The 24,181-nt window shown below is 38.5% G+C and overlaps 2 protein-coding genes across 4 annotated transcripts; both read left to right on the top strand.

Annotated features, from left to right (window-relative positions):
• The first annotated feature begins 49 nt into the window (after positions 1-49).
• On the top strand, positions 50-9,657 carry PPIL3 (peptidylprolyl isomerase like 3). 2 transcript variants are annotated; one of them, XM_079923588.1, is made up of 7 exons: positions 50-375; positions 914-987; positions 1,960-2,034; positions 3,800-3,893; positions 4,266-4,333; positions 6,408-6,526; positions 8,822-9,657. In XM_079923588.1, exons 2-7 carry the CDS (start codon positions 985-987, stop codon positions 8,946-8,948), a joined length of 486 nt encoding a protein of 161 aa, XP_079779714.1. In that variant the 5' UTR covers positions 50-375; positions 914-984; the 3' UTR covers positions 8,949-9,657. The 2 variants fall into 2 exon arrangements, with proteins under 2 accessions (XP_079779714.1, XP_079779713.1); XM_079923587.1 differs by lacking the exon at positions 914-987 and adding an exon at positions 1,790-1,865 and having other exon boundaries at positions 367-375.
• Positions 9,658-15,465: 5,808 nt separating this feature from the next.
• On the top strand, positions 15,466-23,860 carry CLK1 (CDC like kinase 1). Of its 2 annotated transcripts, XM_079925382.1 has the most exons (13): positions 15,466-15,807; positions 16,954-17,117; positions 17,444-17,672; positions 18,682-18,772; positions 19,172-19,238; positions 20,358-20,474; positions 20,565-20,731; positions 21,567-21,661; positions 21,749-21,878; positions 22,564-22,646; positions 23,098-23,177; positions 23,276-23,366; positions 23,490-23,860. In XM_079925382.1, exons 2-13 carry the CDS (start codon positions 16,954-16,956, stop codon positions 23,631-23,633), a joined length of 1,458 nt encoding a protein of 485 aa, XP_079781508.1. In that variant the 5' UTR covers positions 15,466-15,807; the 3' UTR covers positions 23,634-23,860. The 2 variants fall into 2 exon arrangements, with proteins under 2 accessions (XP_079781508.1, XP_079781509.1); XM_079925383.1 differs by lacking the exons at positions 15,466-15,807; positions 16,954-17,117; positions 18,682-18,772 and having other exon boundaries at positions 17,533-17,672.
• The last annotated feature ends 321 nt before the right edge of the window (positions 23,861-24,181 follow it).

Here is a 24,181-nt window from a genome sequence, read left to right as displayed (position 1 = left end):
TGGGCGGGGCGGGGGAGCCGGTCGGAGGTGGTCTTTCCGGCTTTGCGACTGAGCCCAAGGCACTTCTAGAGAATGATCAGAGTTACGCTTGTTGTCCTAGTGTAATTATTAAAAGATAATTTTGACCCTTTCATAGTCAAAAGTGTACCTGGTGGGGAGAAATTAGTGTCTCCCTAGTTCTAGTCGTTTGGTTTGAGACAGGGAGTAGGGGGCGGAGGGAGGAGGCGAGCGGGTGAGGGGCGTTCTCTCTAATAGGTCCCTTGCTCGACCTCCGGTGGCCTGAAGAAACTTAATTTCGAATCTGCAGACCCGTGGGGGCAACTGCGATTGTACCTTTGCTCTTTTAACAACCGCTGTGCTAATCGAAGTGGTTAAGTAAGTATGGGGTAACGTCACTTATTCTTTCATTCACTTAACTCAAATGCTCGCAGAGCGCTGTGTCTGTTAGTTCTTGGACTGCTTCCAGTGAGTATTCTGTACGGGGAGGGTGTTGTTGAAATAAGACAATTAGTAAAGCATAGAGTATATTAGTGCTAAGTGCTATGGAAAAGGAAATCGTTAAGGCAGGTTTAAATAGAGTTATCAGGTCCAGACCAGACTTTCGAGAAGAGACTTGGAGGTGAGGAAAATAGCCGTACAGATGTCTGAGTGTACGTGTTCCAGGCAAGGGGAACATCCAGTGCTTAGACCCCAAGGCGGGAATGTACCCGGCCCGTGAAGAGTGAGCAGTGGAAGTAGGAGTTGAGGGGCTTGAGACGAGTAGTATCGCCTGATCGCTTTCATAACCGGGTTTTTATTACTTGGGGCAGGATGGGTGCTCATCGAGACTTTTTCTCTTAAATATGCGGTAAAGATGAGCAAGTGTGAGTTAAGAGAGGGAAGTGAATTTAATTGTTTTTTCTTTTGGAAATAGAGGCTCGTTTTTGAACTTCTCTCAGTAAACTGAGAAAGTAACAGTACTTCCTGAAAGCATCAAGAAGAAAAATGGTAAATTTTACAGAATTCTTATGAATGTCTTTCATTATAAGTAATTTTTAGAAATTCAGTCAAGGGAAATAAAACTGCATGGAAATTTCAGTGACAAAACAGAGCAATGATAATCTGTAGAAGCATACAGTGTAAAGTGATTTCAGATTCTTTATGTTTTTCACTTAAAACACAGAATTTACCTTTTATGGAAAAAGATTGATACAAGATGGATAGAGATGGAAAGGTGGTGTTGCAGGGTCAGAAGAGCATAGCCAGGTGTGGTCATTTTGATTGGATCCTTTTGCTCTTGATCTAAGGTGGACAACTATTGTAAGAAGAGAATTTTAAAAGGAAGCCTCAGAAGTTTTCCACCCTCTCTGGAATGGGGTAACAAAAGGAATATTCTAGCTACCAAAACAACAGATTAAACAAAAAGCAAGCAAGAAGAAGTACTCTGGTTACCTTTGCACTTTTACGATCTGAAAACACTGACGCTTTTTATGTCTGTTGTCTTTAGTGGAGAAAGAAATTGTTTTTTAAGTCTCTCTCAATTAAATTACATAAGGGAGATGGTGGAAACTATGTTTGTAAAAGTCATTTTCTTACTATTTTTCAATATATATTAATGACTTAGTGAATTGCCACTTAAGTCAGTAATACATAAAAACTTTTTATTTTTATTGATGAAATATTCAAACTTAAAATGATTATTTCCATCACAATATTTGCTCCCAAATATTTTAGCATAGATATCATTTTACCTTAACATTTATATTTCTCTTCTGGAATTTTTTTTCTACTGCTGAAATAAATTTTGAAGAAATACAACTTATCTCTCAGAGATACTGTGTGGGTGGATCATCTCTGAAATGGTGTTTCTTTCTGTTTTTATTCAGGTAGTTATCTTTAATATCTAGTTAGGGAAATGATACAGTGCACAAAGTCACCTGAAGAAATCTCATTCGTTCTCACATTCTCTCTCCTTTTTAGTCGGTGACACTGCATACAGATGTAGGTGATATTAAAATCGAAGTCTTCTGTGAGAGGACACCCAAAACATGTGAAGTGAGTAGCGTAATGTATGTATAAAAGATGAGTTAAAAAAAAAAAAAAAAAAAAAGATGAGTTAATGCAACAGGATAACCATTTTGAAATTGAGTCATCTAACTTAAACAACATCCAAAAAAAAGTTTCTATAAAACTATTGTCAAGAAAAACCCACAATGATAATTTCTGGTCTAATTTACACTTCTTTTTCTGATGTCAAAGTTGGATCAAAGAAAGGGTAGAGAATTTTTCTCTAACCACAGAGTGGCTGGTATCTTTTTCCTTTGGCTCATTTTCCTCAAGAAATGTAAATAATCATTAGATATTAGGTAAGAGAACTGTTCCATACATTATTTTACTTGTTTAAATGACAAGGTTCTATCCTTGTCATTTAAACAAGGAAAAAAGAGGCGGTCCCTGGCGGTCCAGTGGTTAGGACTTGGTGCTTTCACTGCCATGGCCCAGGTTCAGTCCCTGGTCAGGGAACTAAGATCCTGCAAGCTTCGTGGCTCAGCCAAAAAAAAAAAAAAGAGAGAGAAATACAAGAAGGAAAAAGAGTCAGCTATATATATTCATTCATTAAGTAATTTATTTATGGAAGGCTATCTTGCCAGCAACTAGAACTACAGTGATGAACAAGAGACATGCCTTGCTATTGTGGAGCTAATATTCTACCCGGGAAGATAGGCAGGGGGGAAGATTCATTCTAGAAAAAAAGTAATTTTAGAGGGTAATAATGCTTTGAAGGAAATAAAGTTGTGAGATAGAGAATAATGGGAAAGGATTTATTTAAAAGAAGGTGAGGGCAAGCCTAGCCAAGAAAGTGATGCTTTAAAAACAGTGCGAAGGCTTCCCTGGTGGCGCAGTGGTTGCGAGTCTGCCTGCCGATGCAGGGGACACGGGTTCGTGCCCCTGTCGGGGAAGATCCCACATGCTGTGGAGCAGCTGGGCCCGTGAGCCATGGCCGCTGAGCCTGCGTGTCCGGAGCCTGTGCTCCGCAACGGGAAAGGCCACAACAGTGAGAGGACCGCGTACCGCAAAAAAAAAACAACAAAAAACTGAGTGTGAAAGGTAATGAAGGCATCTCTCTGGAAGGACTTATAAAAAGAACATTCCAGGTATAGAAATAGCAGGTACAAGGGCCTTAAGGTGGGAAAGCCTGTATTTTTTGGATGAATTTTCAGAAGCCTGATGGGGTTAACACAGTAAGCAGCAGGGAAGGGGTTATTATCACTATGATGATGTAGAAGTAGGCTGGGTCATGCAGGGCTTGCTAGGCTCTCCTGAGGATTTTGCATTTTATTTCAAGAACAGAAGGAAGCTATTGAAGAGTTTTAGGCAGTGACATTATCCAAAGTAATGCCTAAAAGATATCATTTAAATAGGTTGTTGTAGTGTTTTCAATAAATACAATTGGCTTTTTTTTGTTTGTTTGTTTGGCTGTGTTGTGTCTTTGTTAATGTGCGCAGGCTTTCTCTAGTTGTGGTGAGTGGGCTTCTCATTGCAGTGACTTCTCTTGTTGTGGAGCATGGTCTCTAGGTGTGCGGGCTCCAGGGCGCAGGCTCAGTAGTTGTGGCACACAGGCTTAGTTGCTCCGCGGCATGTGGGATCTTCCTGGACCAGGGCTCGAACCTATGTCCCCTGCATTGGCAGGCAGATTCTTAACCACTGTGCCACCAGGGAAGTCCCTACAATTGGTTCTTTATCTTAAATATTCTTAAATCTTAAATGGTTCTTATCTTCTGCTACATCATTTCTCAATCATTGTTTTTATTCTCTTCAGAATTTCTTGGCTCTTTGTGCCAGTAATTACTACAATGGCTGTATATTTCATAGAAATATCAAGGGTTTCATGGTTCAAACAGGAGATCCAACAGGTAAGTTATTCCAGTAATACCTAGGGTGTATACCTAGGGTATGTAGTGTGAAGAAGAGACTAGACAAAGAAGAGAAAAATAAAAGCATGTGGGGTTTTTATAACTTACCTTAGCAAGAAATTTTTAAGCAGAAGGTACAAGCACCGAGCCCTAAAGTATGAACAATATTGATAAGGAGGGGTTTTGGTTTTTGTAGAGATATTTTATTTTTATGGTTTTTAAAGTTCAATTTTGGTAAGTAAGAGAGGACGTACCAAATTTTATTTGTATTTAAAGGGTTATGCTATATAAACTAGCCCTTATGTTTAGAAAATGAACCCTTTTTCAGCTTTAATTAAATACTTTCTTTCATTTGTTCGTCTTGTAATATAGGTACTGGAAGAGGAGGTAGCAGTATCTGGGGCAAGAAATTTGAAGATGAATACAGTGAATATCTTAAGGTAAATCCAAAATACGTCAAAATCTATTTTTTCATGCTATGTTTACACTTGGAAACTTTGATACATATGTTGTAATAATACAGGTTAAAATAATTGGGCTTCCCTGGTGGCGCAGTGGTTGAGAGTCTGCCTGCCAATGCAGGGGACCCGGGTTCGTGCCCCAGTCTGGGAAGATCCCACATGCCGCGGAGCGGCTGGGCCCGTGGGCCGTGGCCACTGAGCCTGCGCATCTGGTGCCTGTGTTCTGCAACGGGAGAGGCCACAACAGTGAGAGGCCCGCGTACCGCAAAAAAAAAAAAAAAAAAAAAAAAAAGTCATCCTTTTTCTGAATTGGAAATGAAATGATTTTTTAGGCATTAATGAATGACTGCTTCCTTGGTACTAATCTGTCATCCTATGCCAGTGGTTTTCAAACTTTGCTGTTACAGATTCACCTGTGGAAGTTTTAAAACTATAAAAGATTAGGGCCTTACCTCCCTAAGTCTAGAGAAAAAGTCAGTAGAACTGATTAGGACCTCGATTGTATTTTAAGGTTCCCTCGTGATTCCTAGACAGACAAGGTTAAGAACTATTTTCTTATATACCAGAGTTGAGGATGCGTATTGAATATTCATGTACTCTAACCCAGAAATTCCATTCCCACATGTTTACCCTAGAGAAATTCATGTACATGTGCACTAGGAAGCATGTACAAGAGTGTTCCTAGAGTACTATTGGTAATAACAAAAGTCTAGAAACAATGTCTATTGATCTTTGAATGGACAAGTCGTAGTATATTCAAAAGTAAAATGTTATACAGTGAAAGAAATCAGAACTACAGCTATGTATACATGTATGAATCTTAGAAACATAATGTTAAGTGTAGAAATCATTTCCCAGAAGACTACAAATAGTATGATACTATTTTATAGAGCTCAGAAACAAGCAAAAGGAAACAATATATTGTATAGGCATGTATTGAATGTAAAGATATCAGAACACTGGTTACCTCTTGGAGAGGCTGAAGTAATAACTGAGAGGAGCACATAGGCATATGCAACAGTTTGGTAAATTTTAATTCTTAAAACTTGGAAATAGGTTAATGGGTGCTGATTTTATTAAGTTGTAAGTGGTACATATATTCTTATGTATGTATCAAACACTACATATGTTATTGGTAGTCACCTTTTAGGGAACGGTAAAGCATTAATATCTCTATGAAGCTGCATCTCTGTAGTTTGTCTTATTAGTGTTCCCTGATGAATAGCTAAAGATAGAGTAATCATTGGCGTTACCTTTAGTATATTTTATATTTGGGCATCTCCCTGTAAGACAGCTCTGTCTTCAATCTTATCAGTAAAGTCCTTTTAATTCCTGTACACAGTCCCTTGTATAGCAAACAGTATCATGAATATTAGAGTTAGACAAGGCCTTCCTTAGATCATCCAGTCCTGGGGTTATAAACTGACTGCCCATGGATGGAAGACCCACAGATTCATTCTCTATGGCCATTGGTTTAAAAAGATTGTAAACGTCATGAGGCAAGAGCTACACTATTCCTTTTGCCAGGCTCCACCATTCCCTAACGTTTACATTCTGCCCAATTATCAATTTATTATCTGGTAACCCTTGTGAGCATTTGAATTATGAATAAACCGCTGAATTAGTCCAACCTCCCTTGTTTTACAGATAAGGAAACTAGCCAGAGTCCAGTGTATATGTGAAGAGATTATGGGGATTTTGGTTTTGTTGTCTGCCTGATCATTTCATGCCAGCACACTGTTCCTTAATATAAATGTAAGGATTATTTCTATTATACATTGGTATTGCCAAAAGTGTTTGTGGCTCTGCTTCTCCAAAGGTGAAATTAATTGGGGAATGTGATTTGATATATATATATATAAACAACTTAGATACAAGTTTCCAGAGATACAGATAATACAGAAACTGAACATTTGGATTAGCCCTAATGGAAGATGATTACATGTTTTCTTGATCCCTTAAATACTGGGAAGGTAGAGTGCACGTCTTGTTTCAGTCCTTTATTTGGAATACTTATGTAAAAACAGCTAATACTTTGGTCTTTCTTTTTCAGCACAACGTTAGAGGTGTTGTATCTATGGCTAATAATGGCCCAAACACCAATGGATCTCAGTTCTTCATCACCTATGGGAAGCAGCCACATCTGGACATGAAATACACAGTATTTGGAAAGTGAGTATTCTGGTTATGGTTTTCTTTGGAATTTCAATGCAAAGGATGCATATGAGTGGATGTGATGATAGCATAACTAATACTCAAAGAGCAGCATGAGAGCTAAATGTACCTGAAATTTAAGTCCACCACGTAAGAGCCCTGTGACCTTGGGAGACGTACAACCTCTCTGAGCCTCAGTTTTATTATTTTGTAAAAGAAGGGCCAGTACTATTTTTTCAGGATCATTATGCAAGTTAACAGTATGTATCTGTTTTCATTAAGAATAGCATCTTGCATCAACTAACACATCTGAAAAACAGTTGCTTAAACAAGATGGTATGTGATAGTGGTTCTATTGTATCACCAGTGTTCCAGGTGCCTCTGTCTTTCTTCTCAACCGTCTTTAGCTATCATTCTGAAGCTCACTTCATGGCCATAGCTTGGGCAGCACAGCCCCAGCCGGAACAGTTGTACTCCAAGTAGGAAGAAGGAGGAAGGGCAAAGGTGCTTGCCAGCTGAGTCAGCCCCTTTCTCAAGAGCTCTCCTGGAAAGCCCAGAACTTACCTACAAGGGAGGGTAGGCAGTGTTTCTTAGCCAGACATATTGCCACTCGCAATAAAACCAGGCCTCTGTGAATAAGAAGGGGAGATTGGATCCTAGGGAGTGTTTAGCAGTCTCTGCAAGAATATCCATTACAAGCCCTCTACCTGGGAATTGCTTTTATAAATCAACAGGAAGTCAGTTTGTCAACAAATATTTACTGTGCTTAATAAACCAAGGCACAGTTTTAGGGTTTGTTTTATTTAACAGTTTGAATGCCAAGCTAGGTTAATTAAAAATAGAAGAGTCTACAGCTTTTCTTTTTTATTCCATATACATGTCTAATTTATAGATTAGTAATAATCAATGAAAAGGAATATTATAGCCTTTAGTAGTTTTTGTGGGCTTCACGAATGTGCGTGTCATCCGTGTGCAGGGGCCATGCTAACCTTCTCTGTATCGTTCCAATTTTAGTATATGTGCTGCCGAAGCGAGCACCAGACTCCCTTTTTTTCTTTTCTCCCTTAACCCACCATTCAGAATTATTGATTAGTAATTACTAGGACTTATCTTACTGGATTGGTAAAAAAAAACTGTAGAGTTTAGAACAAGAATTCTTAATCTTTGGTCCAGTACCTCCTTGAAATTGTTTTGTATATATGCACATACATTTTTCTGAGAAAAAGGGTACATAGCTTTCCACTGGTTCTCAAAGGGGCCCATGTCCCAGATACTTAACTAGGCTTACTTGCTTCAATTCTACATGCCCTTTTTTGCCTGAGATCTGTTTCTTATACCCTCTTTCTCTCTTACTGACCCAGAAGGTAGGAAAGCCTTTAGTTAGTTAGTTAGTTTTTACTGGAGTATAGTTGCTTTACAATGTTGTGTTAGTTTCTACTGTACAGCAAAATGAATCAGCTATACATATACCTATATCCCCTCTTGTTTGGATTTCCTTCCCATGGGAAAGCATTTAAAACTTATAATTTCAAGACCTTAATTGTCCTACATTTGGGTGTAAAATCCAAAGGCTTTGGTTATAGTATCACTTTAGTGGAAATGTAAAATAAAATGGAAATCTGTTCTTTTTTTAAAGTACATAGTATGTCTTAGGAATTGATTTGAATTGCACTAGGAGGTATTATCTAAAAAGCCACTTTTTCTTAGCAAATGTTTTAGACTAACTTTCTAGAACATATTAGAAGGATAGCTCTCAATATATATATATTTTTTCTTGATAGAAACATGAAGTGGGCTTGCTGGAAGTGGCATAACTGTTGAGCTTATCTTCTCCTATTCTGAATATTGTTTTTTGTTGTCCAGAAGCAAAAAATAAAAACACTGTATTTAAACAATAAAGTGCAAAGAGGCCACCCACTTCAGGACCTTCAGTGTAGGGCAGTACTGATAATACTAGTGTCATCCTTACATACTTTCTCCAGGTTTTTCCTATAACAAAGAAAACCTTATGACTGGTTATATTGGCCCCATTTGTAGCTATTCCATGTGAATGAGGCCGAATGCAATGTTTAGATACTTTGGTGGGAATATTCCTTTCCATTGCTATTGTTGTCTAAAGGCATTAAAAATGAATTTTTGTTTCTGAATTTTGGCCCCTACCTATGGCAGAAAATCAAAGCGACATTTTATTGTACACTCAACTGGGGAATTCAAAGAACTATGAGACATGGTGAGACTGTAATTGCTATAGGTATTTGGATATTATGTTTCAATCTCAGGATATTTTCAAACATTATATTGTTTCTCTTTCAGGGTAATAGATGGTCTGGAGACTCTAGATGAATTGGAGAAGTTACCAGTAAATGAGAAGACATATCGACCTCTTAATGATGTACACATTAAGGACATAACTATTCATGCCAACCCATTTGCTCAGTAGCTATAATAGACCTGGACAAATACTTGGCAAACTATTCAAGGAACACACCTATTATGGTTTACCCAGTTTTAATTATGTCAGAGATTGCATCATTATACAGCTTGTTTACAACTAAGATCTACTTGTTTACAGCTAAGATCTTCTATGAGTTGGTGGTACCAAGGGAAGCCAAACAGCTTTTACTCCTATTCTTAGAGGGTATTCTTTACTGTAACTATTACCTAATGCATTTCTTTAATTTTTTTTAAAAAACCCTATGTTTAATTTTGTTTTTCCATATAAATATTCATTTTAAAATGCTGAGTCTCAAATCCAGGCATTGTTGAGCACCCTAATTACATGCTCCTACCATATGTAGTCCACATCCTGGAAATATTATTTTCTATTAATTATTTACTTTATACAGTTAGAAAGAGGAAGGACAAATAAAGAGATGGCCTGGAAAGGCCGGTCAATCCAGTTGTTATTTTCCCTGGTCTTTATAGTAAAGGCTCAGAGAAGTCTCGAAGTACAGTAAACACTCAGAATTTCCCAACTCATGTGCCCATGGAACATTTTTAAAAAATATATCTTTTCTTGTAAAGCAATTATACCCCAATAAAGATGTTAAAAATAAATAAATAAATAAATAAAACTCTTAAAAAAATATATATATATCTTTTCAAAATGCAGGGTAAAAAAGAAATATAATGCAGGATAGAGTTCTACAGATGATCCATTTGAAAAATACAATTAGTTGTAGAGTTCTGGTTTGGGTTTGAATCACAGCTCTGCCCCCTAATATTAACTTTAGGCAAGTTAATATCTCCAAGCTTTAACTTTCTCATACATAAATGATCCTTCACATGACTCTTGTGAGGATTAAATGAAATAGTGTGTATAAAGCTTCTGGCATGTAGTAAGTGTTCTGTAGCAAGTAAATGGAAGCTGTGCTCTTAACCATACCAGGGCTCTCACCTAATCAGGCCATTTATCAGTCTCTACCATTGATTTGTTAAAGAACTATGTCCCACTCACTGTCTAGATCACCTAGGTTAGATTTGGGGTATTTCTAAAACTGATACCAAACATTTCTTCGTTTGTATCATTTCTGCAGATGGCTGATCTAATTGATTCTTTCTTAACTGCAATTAGGGAGTTAGCTTGCAGTTATTCTCTTATTACTATTGGTACCTTCCATACCTTACACTAAACTGAGGGGCCAGTTACACTAATGCCCTCATGTTTTGTTTCACCTTTTTAATTTAACCATTAGTTTCTAGAATTGGTATTAAGGCCTCTTTTAGGCCAGAATTTGGTTTGCCACTTCTTATACTTGATATCTTTCTTCTCCAAACATGTCATTGAATTTTTGTCACCACTCTTAAGAGTATTTTACTGATTGTCAGGAAGTTTTTGTACTGACTGACATTGCCTCAATTTTTATTCCAAACTGTGCCATTTTTTTAGTGCTACAGATATGACTTCTGGGTTCTTAGAGCTCATTCTTATGTCTTATTCTTATGTCTGCTTAGTTGTACCCATAAGGATCTCATAGATAGGGAGGTATACTGGCTCCCCTTTGGGCCTCTCATAGACTACCATGAGGATCAAAATCCAGAACGTTGATTTCTGTCCACTCACACTGAATTGAGTGGTTCACTGATCACATTAGCAGTTGGGTAATTGACATTCTGTTCCATGTATTACTTGGCAGTAAGTATAAACTACTCAGAAGACTAGAATATTGCTGATCAACCCAAGTTCTCTTTAAAACGAAAGTAATGTGGTTCCCCAGCTAGACAAGAGGTTGGCAAACTGCAGCCCTCGGGCTGGCCACCTGTTTTTGCAGATAACATTTTCTTGGAACTCTGCCATTCCCATGTTTATGCAGTAGCTCTGGTTGTTTTGTGCTACCAGAGCAGAAATGATTGGCTGTGCCAGAGACCAAATAGCCTGCAAGCCTAGAATATTTACTCTCTGGCCGTTTAAGAAAGTTTGCCAACCCTTGACCCAGACTATCAGAAGTTGCCAAATAATCATGGCTTCACAGCAAAGGGAGTTAAAACTCATACGAGTTTAAGGGATAGTATAAACTATGCCTGAAATCTGCTTCACCATGTTGCCGAAAAATCGGCTTCCCTGTGCACCGAGGCCGAACAGGAATACGGAGACAGGGATTTTGGAGGAAGAGAGAGATGGCTTTATTTTTCTGCTAGGCAGAAGGGAAGACAGCAAGCTAGCACCTCAACTGTGCCCCCCCTCCTTGGGAATCGGGAGATTTTAGATGTGGGGCTCACAGCCCGGGGTATATGGTAAGGATCAAAGTAGTGAAGGTCTTGCATGCTTCCTTTCCTTTGCATTATTTCAAAACAGTCATAGCTGGCGTCAGGCTGCCTGGTAATTGGGGTCTGGCAGTCTGGAAACTGCGTCCATTTGCCTCTCGTTTATCGGCCTGTGACCTTGTCTCTGAAATTCAAAAACTATAGGGGGTGATTTGTTACAAGGGGCCTGTAGAATGTAAGTGCCTGGAGTGAGAGGTGGGGTATGTAACACACAGTCAGGGGTGATGGGTGCCGAAGGTAAATTACGTAGTGTCAGGGAGTGAGGTTCGCTTTCTAAAGTACAAATCCAGTTACTGCAAATTAGTGACAGTTAAACAAGGAGTGATTAACTCTCAGGGCTGGCTGTGCTGCTTCTTTCGCCTGCTCGATGCTCCCTTTTTTTCCCTTGCTCTCAGGAGAAGGAGAAAGAAAACTCACTTCTATTTACATCGCAACATGATTAACTCTCAGGGCCGGCTGTGCTGCTTCTCTGCCTGCTCGCTGCTCCCTTTGTCTCCCTTGCTCTCAGGGGAGGGAAGACTTCATGGCTATCTTTGCTGCAGCCACCATTCTTGAATTGTACCTGAATTCATTAGAATTCTTGAGTCCTGTTAGATACTCGTTTGGAGCTCTTGAGTAGAAGGCTTGCAGACCTTTTGGTTAATGGCAAATTGAATAGTTGTAATTCATACCTTGGTTGAACTTGGAAATTTCCAAATCCATTTAGCAACACATTCTTAATCTCTATGGTGGGTATTTCTGAAGACATGTTTTTTTGTTGTTTGAACAACTAAAACTAGTAAGTAATTTATTGAGCTTCTTCCAGGTTTGGATACAAAGGACATCGGACACTGTCTACTCCATGGGAGCACAGTCTCAGGACCTAAGAGACATGTAAATAGATAAGTTTTAATACAAAGGACTCAACTTTTAATCAGTTTAGTAAAGTGGATAGATCAGTTACTATTTCACTAATGGATTGGTGGTTCTTTAAATTCAATTTGTACCAATTGTGGTTCAGGTAGTGATACTCCATATAATAATTATAAAGCAAATCTAGAAGAATACATGATAATGGAAAATTTTTTAAATATAATGAAAAAGGAATTAATCCCAATCTTTATAAAGCTGCAAATATCAATATTAAAACTGTGACGTGTGAGGGATAAGACTAGAATAATAGAGTGTAAACAGTAGTGTATACATAGTTTATTTAAAGCAGTATCCAAAAATCATTTAAAAAAGAGAAGAGGGGACTTCCCTGGTGGTGGTTAAGACTCTGCTTCCATTGCAGGAGTTTGAACGAGTTTGAACCCTGGCCAGGGAACTAAGATCCCCTGTGCTGCACAGTGCAGCCAAAAAAAAAGTTATTCCATAAATTGTGTTAGGATAACCAGTAAATGACATGGAGAAAAAAAAGCAAAAGAATTTCACCTCACATGATATATCAAAATTCCAGATGGATAAAAGAGTTGCCTTTTTAAAGAAAACCGAAGAAAAATTTAAAACATTTCAAAGAATTCCTCTGAAGAAGAAAGGAATTTCTCAGTTTACAAACTTGACAGAGGTAAAGATGGAATAGGTTTAACTGCACGAAAATAAGACAAAAGAGAACTGTACAGAAAAGCAATAAGGTATGAATGGACAAGTCACAAGAGAAAATGTGCAACTTCACTAATTAGAAAATAAAGTTACAAGTTCAGTATCCACCAAAATAACAAATTTTTAATGTTATGCACTCAGTTAGAGCCGCCAAAACAAAGTACAGTACCAGAGACTGGGTGGTTTAAACAACAGAAAAGTTTCTCACGGTTCTAGAGACAAGTTGGGAGATCACGATGTGGGCAGGGTTGTTTACTCTGAGGCCTTTCTCCTTGGCATGCAGATGACCAACTCCTGTCTTCACGTCATCTTTCCTCTGGGTGTGTGTTTCCCAATCTCTTTATAAAAACACCAGCTAAAGTGGATTAGGCCCCTCCCTAATGACCTCATTTAATCATATTACCTCTGTAAAGACCCTATTTACTGCCAACTAAAAATTGTCGCTTACTATCTGGCTCTAGTGTATAAGAGTGAAGTCACTAGCCACTGCAGTCACTGACTTTCAACACTCCTTGAAAGGAGTTCAGAGTGGAGATCAGGCATGAGGCACCCTGTGCTTTGGGGAAAACAGGCAGAACAGGCCTTCAGATAGATATTTTCAGAAGATTTTATGAGCCCAATTTCTTGCATCTTCTCATATCTAGAAAAGCACTAAAATCATTAATGGAGACACCTACCTGCTCCTCGTGACTAGCAGCAACCCTCTGACAAAAGGTGTGCTTGACTGCACATATCCCCCTTCACTAAAATCATATATAACACTAACTTCTCCCCCTACCTCTTGGGAGCAGTTCCTCAGAGCTGAGAGGCTATCTCCCCAGGCATTTTGCCCCAAATAAAACTTACCTCACTACTCTCACATTGTGCATTTTTTTCAGTCCACACTACAAATACAGTCACATTCTGAGGGAGTGGAAGTTAGGACTTAAACACATGAGTATATGGGGGGGGGGGGCATAGCCCTTCAAACAGCCCATAGCATGCACTAACAGACGCACTAAAATGGCTAACTTCATTAATGAAACTTTGGATATATCCTGAACCAGTAATCGGCTGTATGTGGGCTTTGCTAAATTTAAAACCATTTTGGAAAGCAATTTTGGCAACATGTACAGGATTTTTTCATTGGCTTTTACCCTGTAATTTTACTGTGAGGATTTCGCCTAAAGAAATTAAATACTCTAAATTGCTGTCTGCACAAACTGCAACTTTGACCTATAATAGCAGAACATGGCTAATGCCCATATTTAGATTGCTGTTAGGATTAAGTGAGAACTTATGTACAGTGTTTAGCACAACGACTTCGATTAACTGTTATACTCCAAGGACTGGGATTCCCTAGGTTTTGCTTAACATTTAAATGTGCTGTTAAACATATACCGAATAGCTGTAAATTTCACAAGTTACTGTGAGAAATTTCTCCCTCACAAGTGAAATACTTACCTTGTACTTAGTGATCCTGACCCCATGTAAGAATCTAGGTATTAATGGTTTTAAAGCATCTTGAAAGCCATTTTGAGAAGCGGCTTAAGAAATGCAAACAAGCATAGGGTTTCTGGGGATGCATATTCCTCATCACTTTACCCTACAGCAGTTGTGCATCCGTATCTGGCAAGTTATCTACGCTGCTCTCCTGTCTAAATAAAGCCAGTAAGATTACGCTTTACCGTAATACGTGATAATTTTATGCGTTCCACTAAATTTGTAATGAGTACGTGATTTTCTTCAAGTGACAAATGGAGAAGGGGCGGGGCGCGGGAGTCAGGATTTTCAATTACTTTGTTCCATCAAATTGCAGCTTGGAAAAAAAAATTGCAGCTTGATTTTTGTTGTTCAGAGGTTGTTTCCTGATAATTGTCTTCTTCTAATGACCTTCCATTTCCCCCTTTTACAGTTTACTTCATCTTTACACCGCAGAGGTCTCGCTTAATGCGGAAATGTTGCTTGTGAGGAGTTCCACTTTCTGTCTCCAGGCTTTTGCTCTCACATTTCTTCGACTTTTAAAACCTCGGGAAAAATCTTTACAATCCAAGTTCAGTGCGTGTGGGTCCCAGCCACCGACGATTTAACTAGTTTTAAACAGGTCTCAGAACTTTAACAAAAGCCCAAATCCAGACAATTCCCAATTTGGGGCTATTTGATGCAGATGGTGTATTTTTTTTTAAAGCATCGTTTAAGCGATTGCAATAGGGTACCGGCTACTTTGTACCCTGCTTCCCTCACTTTTCCTCATTTCTAGCGTTCACAAACACAATTTTTTTTTTAACATCTTTATTGGGGTATAATTGCTTTACAATGGTGTGTTAGTTTCTGCTTTATAACAAAGTGAATCAGTCATACATAAACATATGTTCCCATATGTCTTCCCTGTTGCGTCTCCCTCCCTCCCACCCTCCCCATCCCACCCCTCCAGGCTGTCACAAAGCACCGAGCCAATATCCCTGTGCCATGCGGCTGCTTCCCACTAGCTATCTACCTTACTGCGTTTGTTAGTGTGTATATGCCCATGACTCTCTCTCGCCCTGTCACAGCTCACCCTTCCCCCTCCCCATAACCTCAAGTCCGTTCTCTAAGAGGTCTGCACAAACACAATTTTTAGTGACCATGAGCGAGTCTCTTCTCTTCAACTCTTACAATGTTTTCTCAGAGCCGGAACGGAGAGCGGGGCCAACATGGCGGCCAGCAACAGCTTCCCTCCCTCCACCCTTGGGCGCTGAGCGCCCGACCCAGAACCTGCGCACAAGTCGGAGCCGGAGTCCGCTCCGCCCTCCCCGCCTGCGCGCCCCGCCCGGAGGCGGAGGCCCGCTTGCAGCGTCATCGTGTTTTCCAGGAGAGTCCTGACGCGGTGACTGTCAGCTCCATTTTGCTGCCGGAGCTCGCAGCAGGCAGCTGCGTTTTCTCCGTGGTCGCGTCGCAAGCATTGTCTCCTTAGGCTTGGACTCTTTTCCAGGACGGTAAGACGCGGGAGGAAGCAGGCCAGGTGTCAGGGCCTCTTTTTGTGCCTCGAGAGCGCTTGTGACGCTCCTCTCCAAGCTTGTTGGGCGCCCGCAGTCTCCGGCATGGTGACCCCCTTTTCCCTACCCTCCCGGCTGCACAAAGGTGGCCCGCTCGTCTTCCATGCTTTGCCAAGCCCGTCGCTGCGAATTTCTGTTTGAACCGCAACGCTCCAGTCAGTCACTGGTGGAAGGTAGCGGTAGGGTTTGCCAGGCGGGGGAAGGTTCTCGAACGTTTGCCTTCCCCAAAGGGAGGGGGGAAGGGCCGAGCCCCGGAGCTCACGGGCGCCATGTTGTCTGCGGCGGCGGAGGCCTCGGCCGGGCTGTAAAATGGCGGCGGGGCGGAGACGGCAAGGCAGCCCGCGGGGGGTGGCGTTGACTCGGGTTCTGGAATGTTCCTAAGTCTCGCTCCTCTGAGGAAGTGTTCTTAACAAATGAAAAGAAAGAAGACGTTGACCTGGTGTAAGGCGGCGTCACTTAATGTCCAGTTGAGTCTTAAAGGATTCCGGGGAAAATGGCGCGTGCCTTTGCCTTCAGTGGTGTAAACAAAAGTCAGGTTTAGGATCTCGAGGAAAGAAAAATAATATGGCGTATTTGAAGGAGCGCGTGAGAGAAGTCGGGCAGTGGGGCCGTTTAGCCAAGGTACTTTTTGCAGACCTCCCTTCCCAGAACAATTGGAGCTTCTTGATTTCGAGTTGCCTTTAGAGACGAGGTGAGGCCCGGGCAGTCAGTACCGATATGAACGATAGTTGGTGAAAAGTTTGTGTATAACGTCTTTTTCAAGTTGTTAGGAATTTGTGATTCTGGCAGGAGAGGATTTTTCCCAACGTTCAGAAATTGGGATTTCCTCCTCTCTCTTTTTCCAACCCTCTTCTAGTAAATCTGAGCGTGACATGAGTAATGCAGAATATCTATGAATAAAGTTCAGACTCTAGATTTTGAGGCAGCAGAAAAAAAATCATTGGGTTTATCAGTGATTTCAGGTTGGGTGATAATGATTTTTGAACTTTGATTTAAAAACAATAAAACGTCACAACTAGAGTGAACTTGCAACAGTGTTGACATGTGGGGTAATATTTAACTGGGAAAAACTTGTCTTTTATGTAGATGAGACACTCAAAGAGAACTTATTGTCCTGATTGGGATGAAAAAGATTGGGATTATGGAAAATGGAGGAGCAGCAGCGGCAGTCATAAAAGGAGGAGGAGATCACATAGCAGTGCACGGGAGAACAAGCGCTGCAGATTCAATTACTCTAAAACATCTGATAGGTAATGAGGATATTTATAGTGTCTCAGTATAAAAATATTTTCATTACAGTGTTACGTATCAGTTGTATTTCAGTAAAACCGGCGGAAAAATACATTTTCATGATTAAAACTAGAGGCGACTTACGATAACTGATTACCATTTCTGTTTCCAGTGACAACTTGTAATGGTTGTAAAATTGGGAGGTTTTTTTTTTTTTTTTTTTTTTGCTTTTTGGTAAGAAAAGCGTAAAATCTTATTAAGAGTACTGTTTTAAGAGATTTACTGAGAATTTGAGGATATTTGGGATTAACATAGAGCATTGAAAATGCATTTTCACTTTTTCTAGCTATTATCTGGAAAGCAGATCCATAAATGGGAAGGATTATCATAGTCGACGCTACATTGATGAATACAGAAATGACTACAGTCAAGGATGTGAACCTGGACATCGTCATAGAGATCATGAAAGCAGATATCAGAACCATAGTAGCAAGTCCTCTGGTAGAAGTGGAAGAAGTAGTTATAAAAGCAAACACAGGATTCACCACAGCACTTCATATCATCGTTCACATGGGGTATGAGCTGTTTTAAAATATTTTGGAAATTTTATTTCCCTTGTGGAACAGGAAAACTTGAAATTGTGTTTGATCATTTGAGGAAGTTCTGTTTAAGATAAAGTCGTCTTGATTTTAACTTGCAGGAGTTTTTGTGTTTGTGCATTGGATAGGAAATTCTTCAAATACCATATCTGTATAGTTAATATAGTAATAGATTTTATTAGTAGTTGGCAACTAATTGTCATTCCAGTGACAGGAGGTAATTTAGGTTAGTTTATAGCAGGGATTACAAGATATTCTGAAAGTTTTCTTATAGTACTTCAATAAATGTGATTTGTTAAAGTCTTACTACAAATAGAAGTAGAATTTTTATATTTGTACGACTGAGGATTATGCCGTGCATGCCTCTTTGTTCTGGCAAAGCATATTCTCTAATCCTTTTTTCACTAAGGAAACCACTTAAACAGATTTGAATGTTATGGGTTATGGGTTAATTTGGAGATCAAGCTCAGATGGCATTTTAAATACCATAGTGTTATTCTTGTATGCCAATTTTTTTTCTCCCCAAAATTAGGATTTTTAATTTTATTTGCTGTTTTGTTATTTTCTTAGTTTAGCTGGGAAATTATAATTTGGCCACAGTCTACTTTTGACAAGTAAATATTCTGCAATTTTGCAACATTAAATTAGGACACTAGAAACTTAAAATTATGTTTCAGTGAGTGCTACAACTAAGCATTTTTTAAAAAAGAAAAACAATTGTATTATGTTTTGTTGCCTTGCCACTTTGAGTATCTTATCTGAAAATCTGTTCCTTGCCATGTTTTTCTCCTGTTAACATAAACTATGTGCCCTGTGAATTTCTGGGGACTGAATTTGAAATTGCTCCTGCCAACCGTTTGTGGCCTGGCGTGTATCTGAATGCCTGAATATCTCCCCGCTGAATGAATTTCGTATTCTGCCCTGAATTCACTCGGGTATATTGATTGGCTGGATGATCTTGGTGCCGCCCACTTGACGTTTCCAGAAGAGTCACCGAAGGAAAAGAACCAGGAGTGTAGAGGATGATGAGGAGGGTCACCTGATCTGTCAGAGTGGAGACGTACTAAGTGCAAGATGTATAGAATATTTTTCAACACTTATTAACTTTTCAGATAACATAATCTATATATAGATTAAGATTTCAGGGATTTGGAAATCTTTTTTTCTTTCTCTGTTTTTGTTTTGTTTTTTTCCATTTCTTTTGGTGGGGGGGGTTGTGTTTTTACTTTCTTTAGAAATTTAATGTTTGTTATGCAGAACTTCCAAAACAGTAAATCAAGTTAATGAAATTAGTTTAAGAATGAAATTAGACCTAAAAATAATTATATATGTTTTTTGGCAGTGTTGACCAATAAAATATCTAGTGACTAAGGAAATTTGTAGCATCAACTAGAATAATCTGCATTTGATAGCCTTTATTGTAAGTAAACTGTTTCCACTTCTTGGTATAACTGAGTTTTATTTCTCTCTTTTAGATGAAATTGTAGATACTTTAGGTGAAGGAGCTTTTGGGAAAGTCATGGAGTGCATTGATCATAAAGCGTAAGTCTCCTGGCCTGGGATTGCACTTGGGAAGGTGAACAGTATAGAAAATTTATTCAGCTTTAAGATAAAGTCTGACCATGAATTAGACACATCATTATACCCTTTTAGCTTGGATTTTTGACTTGTGTATAGGAAACTCCAATAAAGTTACTAGCCTTTTGTGTTCTTAAGCAGTAGCTATTAATAGCATGTGTAAGTCTCTAATTACAAGCTGAGAATAGATTTTATTGTTTCAGAAAGTATTCTTTTGTTGTCCCACTGGGCACAGTTGTGGCCATTGTTGTTTTTTTTTTCCTGGATCGGTAGATTTTAGCCTTGGTTTTATATTAGGAGTCTGTGGAGCTTTGCTTACCCCAGACATTGAACCAGTCTTCAGGGTAGTTTACCTAGGAACCTGTATTTTTAGAAAGTAACCTAATTGATAAGGGGTGACACAGCTAGAGCTGAGAACTCTCCTAGATTGGTGTCATAAGTTTAATTATCTATGCCCTTCAAACAACTGATTGAAATTTCTTAACATAGTGTAAGAAATTTTCTTTACTCTGTTTCCTGTTTGATTTTTTTTCCCTTTGGAATGGCAAAGCTTTTCTAAATGAATTATTAGAGGAGGCTTCCTACTATTGGTTGGTAAGGTTTTGAGAACTAGAACTCTTCATCCTCACTATATCCCAACTTTTTCGGTAACCTGGACCAAAAGAAGATTGGAGTTACTAGCCAGTGACTGGTATTATAGGAAGAAACTGCTCTATGTACATTTGTTTTACTTCTTAGTTGGAATGTAAATTGAGGTGATAATGTCCCAGTATTGTTAAATTAGAGCTATTGGTATGTAGTTAAAGGACCAAAAAAAAAAAATTCAAGTGGTCTGATGAAAAAAATCTGTCATTCAGCATGTGTTACCGACCCTACCATATGCCCAAAGGTCATTCTAGTTGCTTACACTGAGTTGAAGTTAGAGTACTTACATATAATTAGACAAAACTGAATGCTAGACCATAAATTCAAAAAAACAAATACAATGGGTCAGAATAGAAGTAGTACAGTTTGAAGAGTGATGGAAAAATGGAATTGGACATCATCTTTATCATTTTTTTAATGTTAACTTTTCATTAACAGGGGAGGTAGACATGTAGCAGTAAAAATAGTTAAAAATGTGGATAGATATTGTGAAGCTGCTCGCTCAGAAATACAAGTTCTGGAACACTTAAATACAACAGACCCCAGCAGAACATTGTAAGTATCAAAATAGAACTTAGAAAAATGGCCTCGGGTAGATTTGAATTGTAAGAGGCTGTACTCAGTTTTTTTCTCATATGTTTATAGCCGCTGTGTTGAGATGTTGGAGTGGTTTGAACATCATGGTCATGTCTGCATTGTGTTTGAACTACTAGGACTTAGTACTTATGACTTCATTAAGGAAAATGGTTTTCTGCCCTTTCGACTGGATCATATCAGGAAGATGGCATATCAGATATGCAAGTCTGTGAATTGTAAGTGTTTGGCATATATTCCAGAAATTTGAGTTTATGGAGACTGGTTTTAATGCCAGACCAATTTGAATCTTTGAAAAGAAAAAAGTACAATCTAACATATATGATTTGGAGGCCTGACTTAATTAAGAGTAGGTAGGAGAGGGCTTCCCTGGTGGTGCAGTGGGTAAGAATCCGCCTGCCAACGCAGGGGACACGGGTTCGAGCCTTGGTCCGGGAGGATCCCACATGCCACAGAGCAACTAAGCCCGTGCGCCACAACTACTGAGCCCACGAGCCGCAACTACTGAAGCCTGCGCTCCTCAATGAGAAGCCACCACAATGAGGAGCCCGCGCACCACAATGAAGACCCAACACAGCCAAAAATAAATAAATAGATAAATAAATAAATAAATTATATTTTTTAAAAAAGCATTGTTTAAGAGTAGGTAGGAGAAAGATGTGGTTGATTACAAGCGGTTGGTCAGTTTACTGCATTTCATTCAGTAAAGAGAATATTGTCCAGCATATAATAATAAATTGTATAAGACTGATTTAACTTTTCTAATTTCTAAAAATGATAATCTAGAACCATTGGGTTAAAATTAAGGAATGGCAAATCTCAGCTTCATAAGAGAAAGATACTTCTAAGCAGTTAGCTGTCAGTGAAGTAACTTTTTAGAGGGGTAATAGGTTTTAGTCCCTGGTGGTTTTGTAGTAGGCTATTGAATGTTGACCACTTATTTGGACATGAAAAGGCATTCAGAGAGGATTTTTGTTACAGGGCTTTGGGGTTTGGTTAGGGTTTTGGTTTTCAATTTTTAGAATACAGGAACTTTTTCTGTTTCATTCTCAGTTCTGCACAGTAATAAGTTGACTCACACAGACTTAAAGCCTGAAAACATCTTATTTGTACAGTCTGACTACACAGAGGCATATAATCCCAAAATGGTAAGTCTTTGATGTTTTATCTTCATAGTTTTAAGTGAATATTTTACACCTTAATGTAATGCCTCCTTAATCATTTATGATTTTCAGAAACGTGATGAACGTACTTTAATAAATCCAGATGTTAAAGTTGTAGACTTTGGAAGTGCAACATATGATGATGAACATCACAGTACATTGGTATCTACAAGACACTATAGGGCACCTGAAGTTATTTTAGGTAAGAATTTCTTAATTGTGCTTTGAGACCTGTGTATGTCTTTATTGAAGCTAACTAAAATTTATTTACAGTTCTAGGTGTTTGTAGGACTACCTTTTTCCCTTTTAGGGATTAGTATAGTAAAACACATTAAGGGTTTTAAGCTCTTTGTTATTCCAAGTAGTCAGCTCTGGGACTTTGAGAAGTTGCTTAATCTTTCTAGAATTCAGTTTGCACATTTGTAATATGTGATGGGATGTTATTTTTATTTATTTTTTGGCTGTGCGGCCAACGTGCGCCCCCTGCAGTGGAAGATGGAGTCTTAACCACTGGACCGCCAGGGAAATCCCGTGATGGGATTTTAAAACATAATCATACAATGCCTGTTATACTTCATACATGTCATGTCTAGTCTTTGCATGGTGTAGCTTGCTCCCATTTTACAAGTTAGTAAATGGAGGTTTAGGAAAAAAAATTTTCCCCAAATCAGTCCCAAAAGAGTAAGCCAGATTTGGGGCTTGAAACTAGATGTCTCCAGAGCCCTAACTAATTCTTACATGCTATGCTATCGTATTATGTTTAAGCTTGGATTAAGTGATTCCATTCGGATCTTTCCAGCTCAAACATCAGATTATATCCTTGTTTTTTAAAATGTTGATAAGAAATATTGAGGAGTTTTTCATTAACAATTTGCTTTACTTTGCAGCCCTAGGATGGTCCCAGCCATGTGATGTCTGGAGTATAGGATGTATTCTTATTGAATATTACCTTGGGTTTACAGTATTTCCAGTAAGTGACAATGATCTGTTTCAATGACTTTGCAAAAATAAATTGCCTGTTTATATGAATTTAACACAAAGTATACACATTTAGGTAGCGCTTTTTCTCTCTCTCATTATAGACTATTAATTGTAGGTAAAGGTAAAGAAATAAAACCACGTGTAATTCTGATGCTGTTGGGCATTTGTATTTTCTTTATAATTTATCATTTTATTGGAAACATTTCTAAGTATATTACAAATAGTTATCTTTGTTTGTTTAGGGAAATTGTTGGTGAACTTCTGTAGGCCTTAATTATTTTTACTTCTAAGCTGTAACTTGCTAAAAGTATGCCTGTTTTAGAGATCACCTTCCTTTGTGACCTGTAACCTACGGACTAAAAATTTAGCAGCTGTGTTAAATAAGAACAAAGCACAATGTGCAAATAGAGGTAGTTAATAACTTTTTGTTACTATTTTAGACACACGATAGTAAGGAACATTTGGCAATGATGGAAAGGATTCTTGGACCTTTGCCAAAACATATGATACAGAAAACCAGGTATGTTTAAGAGTAAGTGCCGTCGATCACCTTTGCTAGATGTTTTAAGTTTTCATTGTCAACATTATAAACATGAATGGATATGGACTTACTCTTAGGAAACGTAAATATTTCCATCATGATCGATTAGACTGGGATGAACATAGTTCTGCTGGCAGATATGTTTCAAGGCGCTGTAAACCTCTGAAGGTAAGCTTGGGTCATTGCTTAAGTGATCAAAACCTTGAGTTTTCCCTATTTTTTTGGTGGGGAAATAAAATTATAATAAGTGGTAGTAGAAAAGGCTGTTGATTGTATTTATTTTCCTTTCAGGAATTTATGCTTTCTCAAGATGCTGAACATGAGCTTCTCTTTGACCTCATTCAGAAAATGTTGGAGTATGATCCAGCTAAAAGGATTACTCTTAAAGAAGCCTTAAAGCATCCTTTCTTTTACCCCCTTAAAAAAAGTATATAAATCTATAATTGTATAGCTCCCTTAAGAGATCATATGGACTGTATCAGTCTAATTTTTAAATTTAAGTTATTTTGTACAGCTTTTGTAAATTTACATTTTTGTATTGCCATGTTTATTTTGTTTGGGTAACTCGATTTAAGTAAATATTAGCTAAGTAAAGTAATGAACACCTTTCAGTAATTACAAAATGATTTATTCAGAATAAATTTTTGTACTTACAAAATTTATATGAATCTGTATAGTTTGTTTTTAGCACCATTTTTGTTCTACCTGTTATTGTAAGAATGGATGTGTATCTCTTCCTGGAGTTTTCCTTAAGTCTTTGGAAATGTTTAGCTTTGTTTGCATTTTAGGGGTTGCCAGCATTGGGAGTTACGCCTTCCTTCTCTAAACCAAATGCAATGAAACCAGGTTATAGAATACAAAGAACTAGAGATGAGCCAAGAGAATTGTTTGCTCCCTTTATTCCCAAATTTAATATTGCTGCTTTCTTGTCACCCTCAGTGGGATTCCACAAATGGCTTAAGTTAGTGGGGAATTTAGGATTC

This window comes from Stenella coeruleoalba (genome assembly GCF_951394435.1).
Source record: "Stenella coeruleoalba genome assembly, chromosome: 6".
In the NCBI taxonomy this organism is placed as follows: Eukaryota; Metazoa; Chordata; class Mammalia; order Artiodactyla; family Delphinidae; genus Stenella; species Stenella coeruleoalba.
The sequence above is the reverse complement of the archived record's forward strand: the minus strand, read 5'-3'. Positions and strand labels throughout refer to the sequence as shown.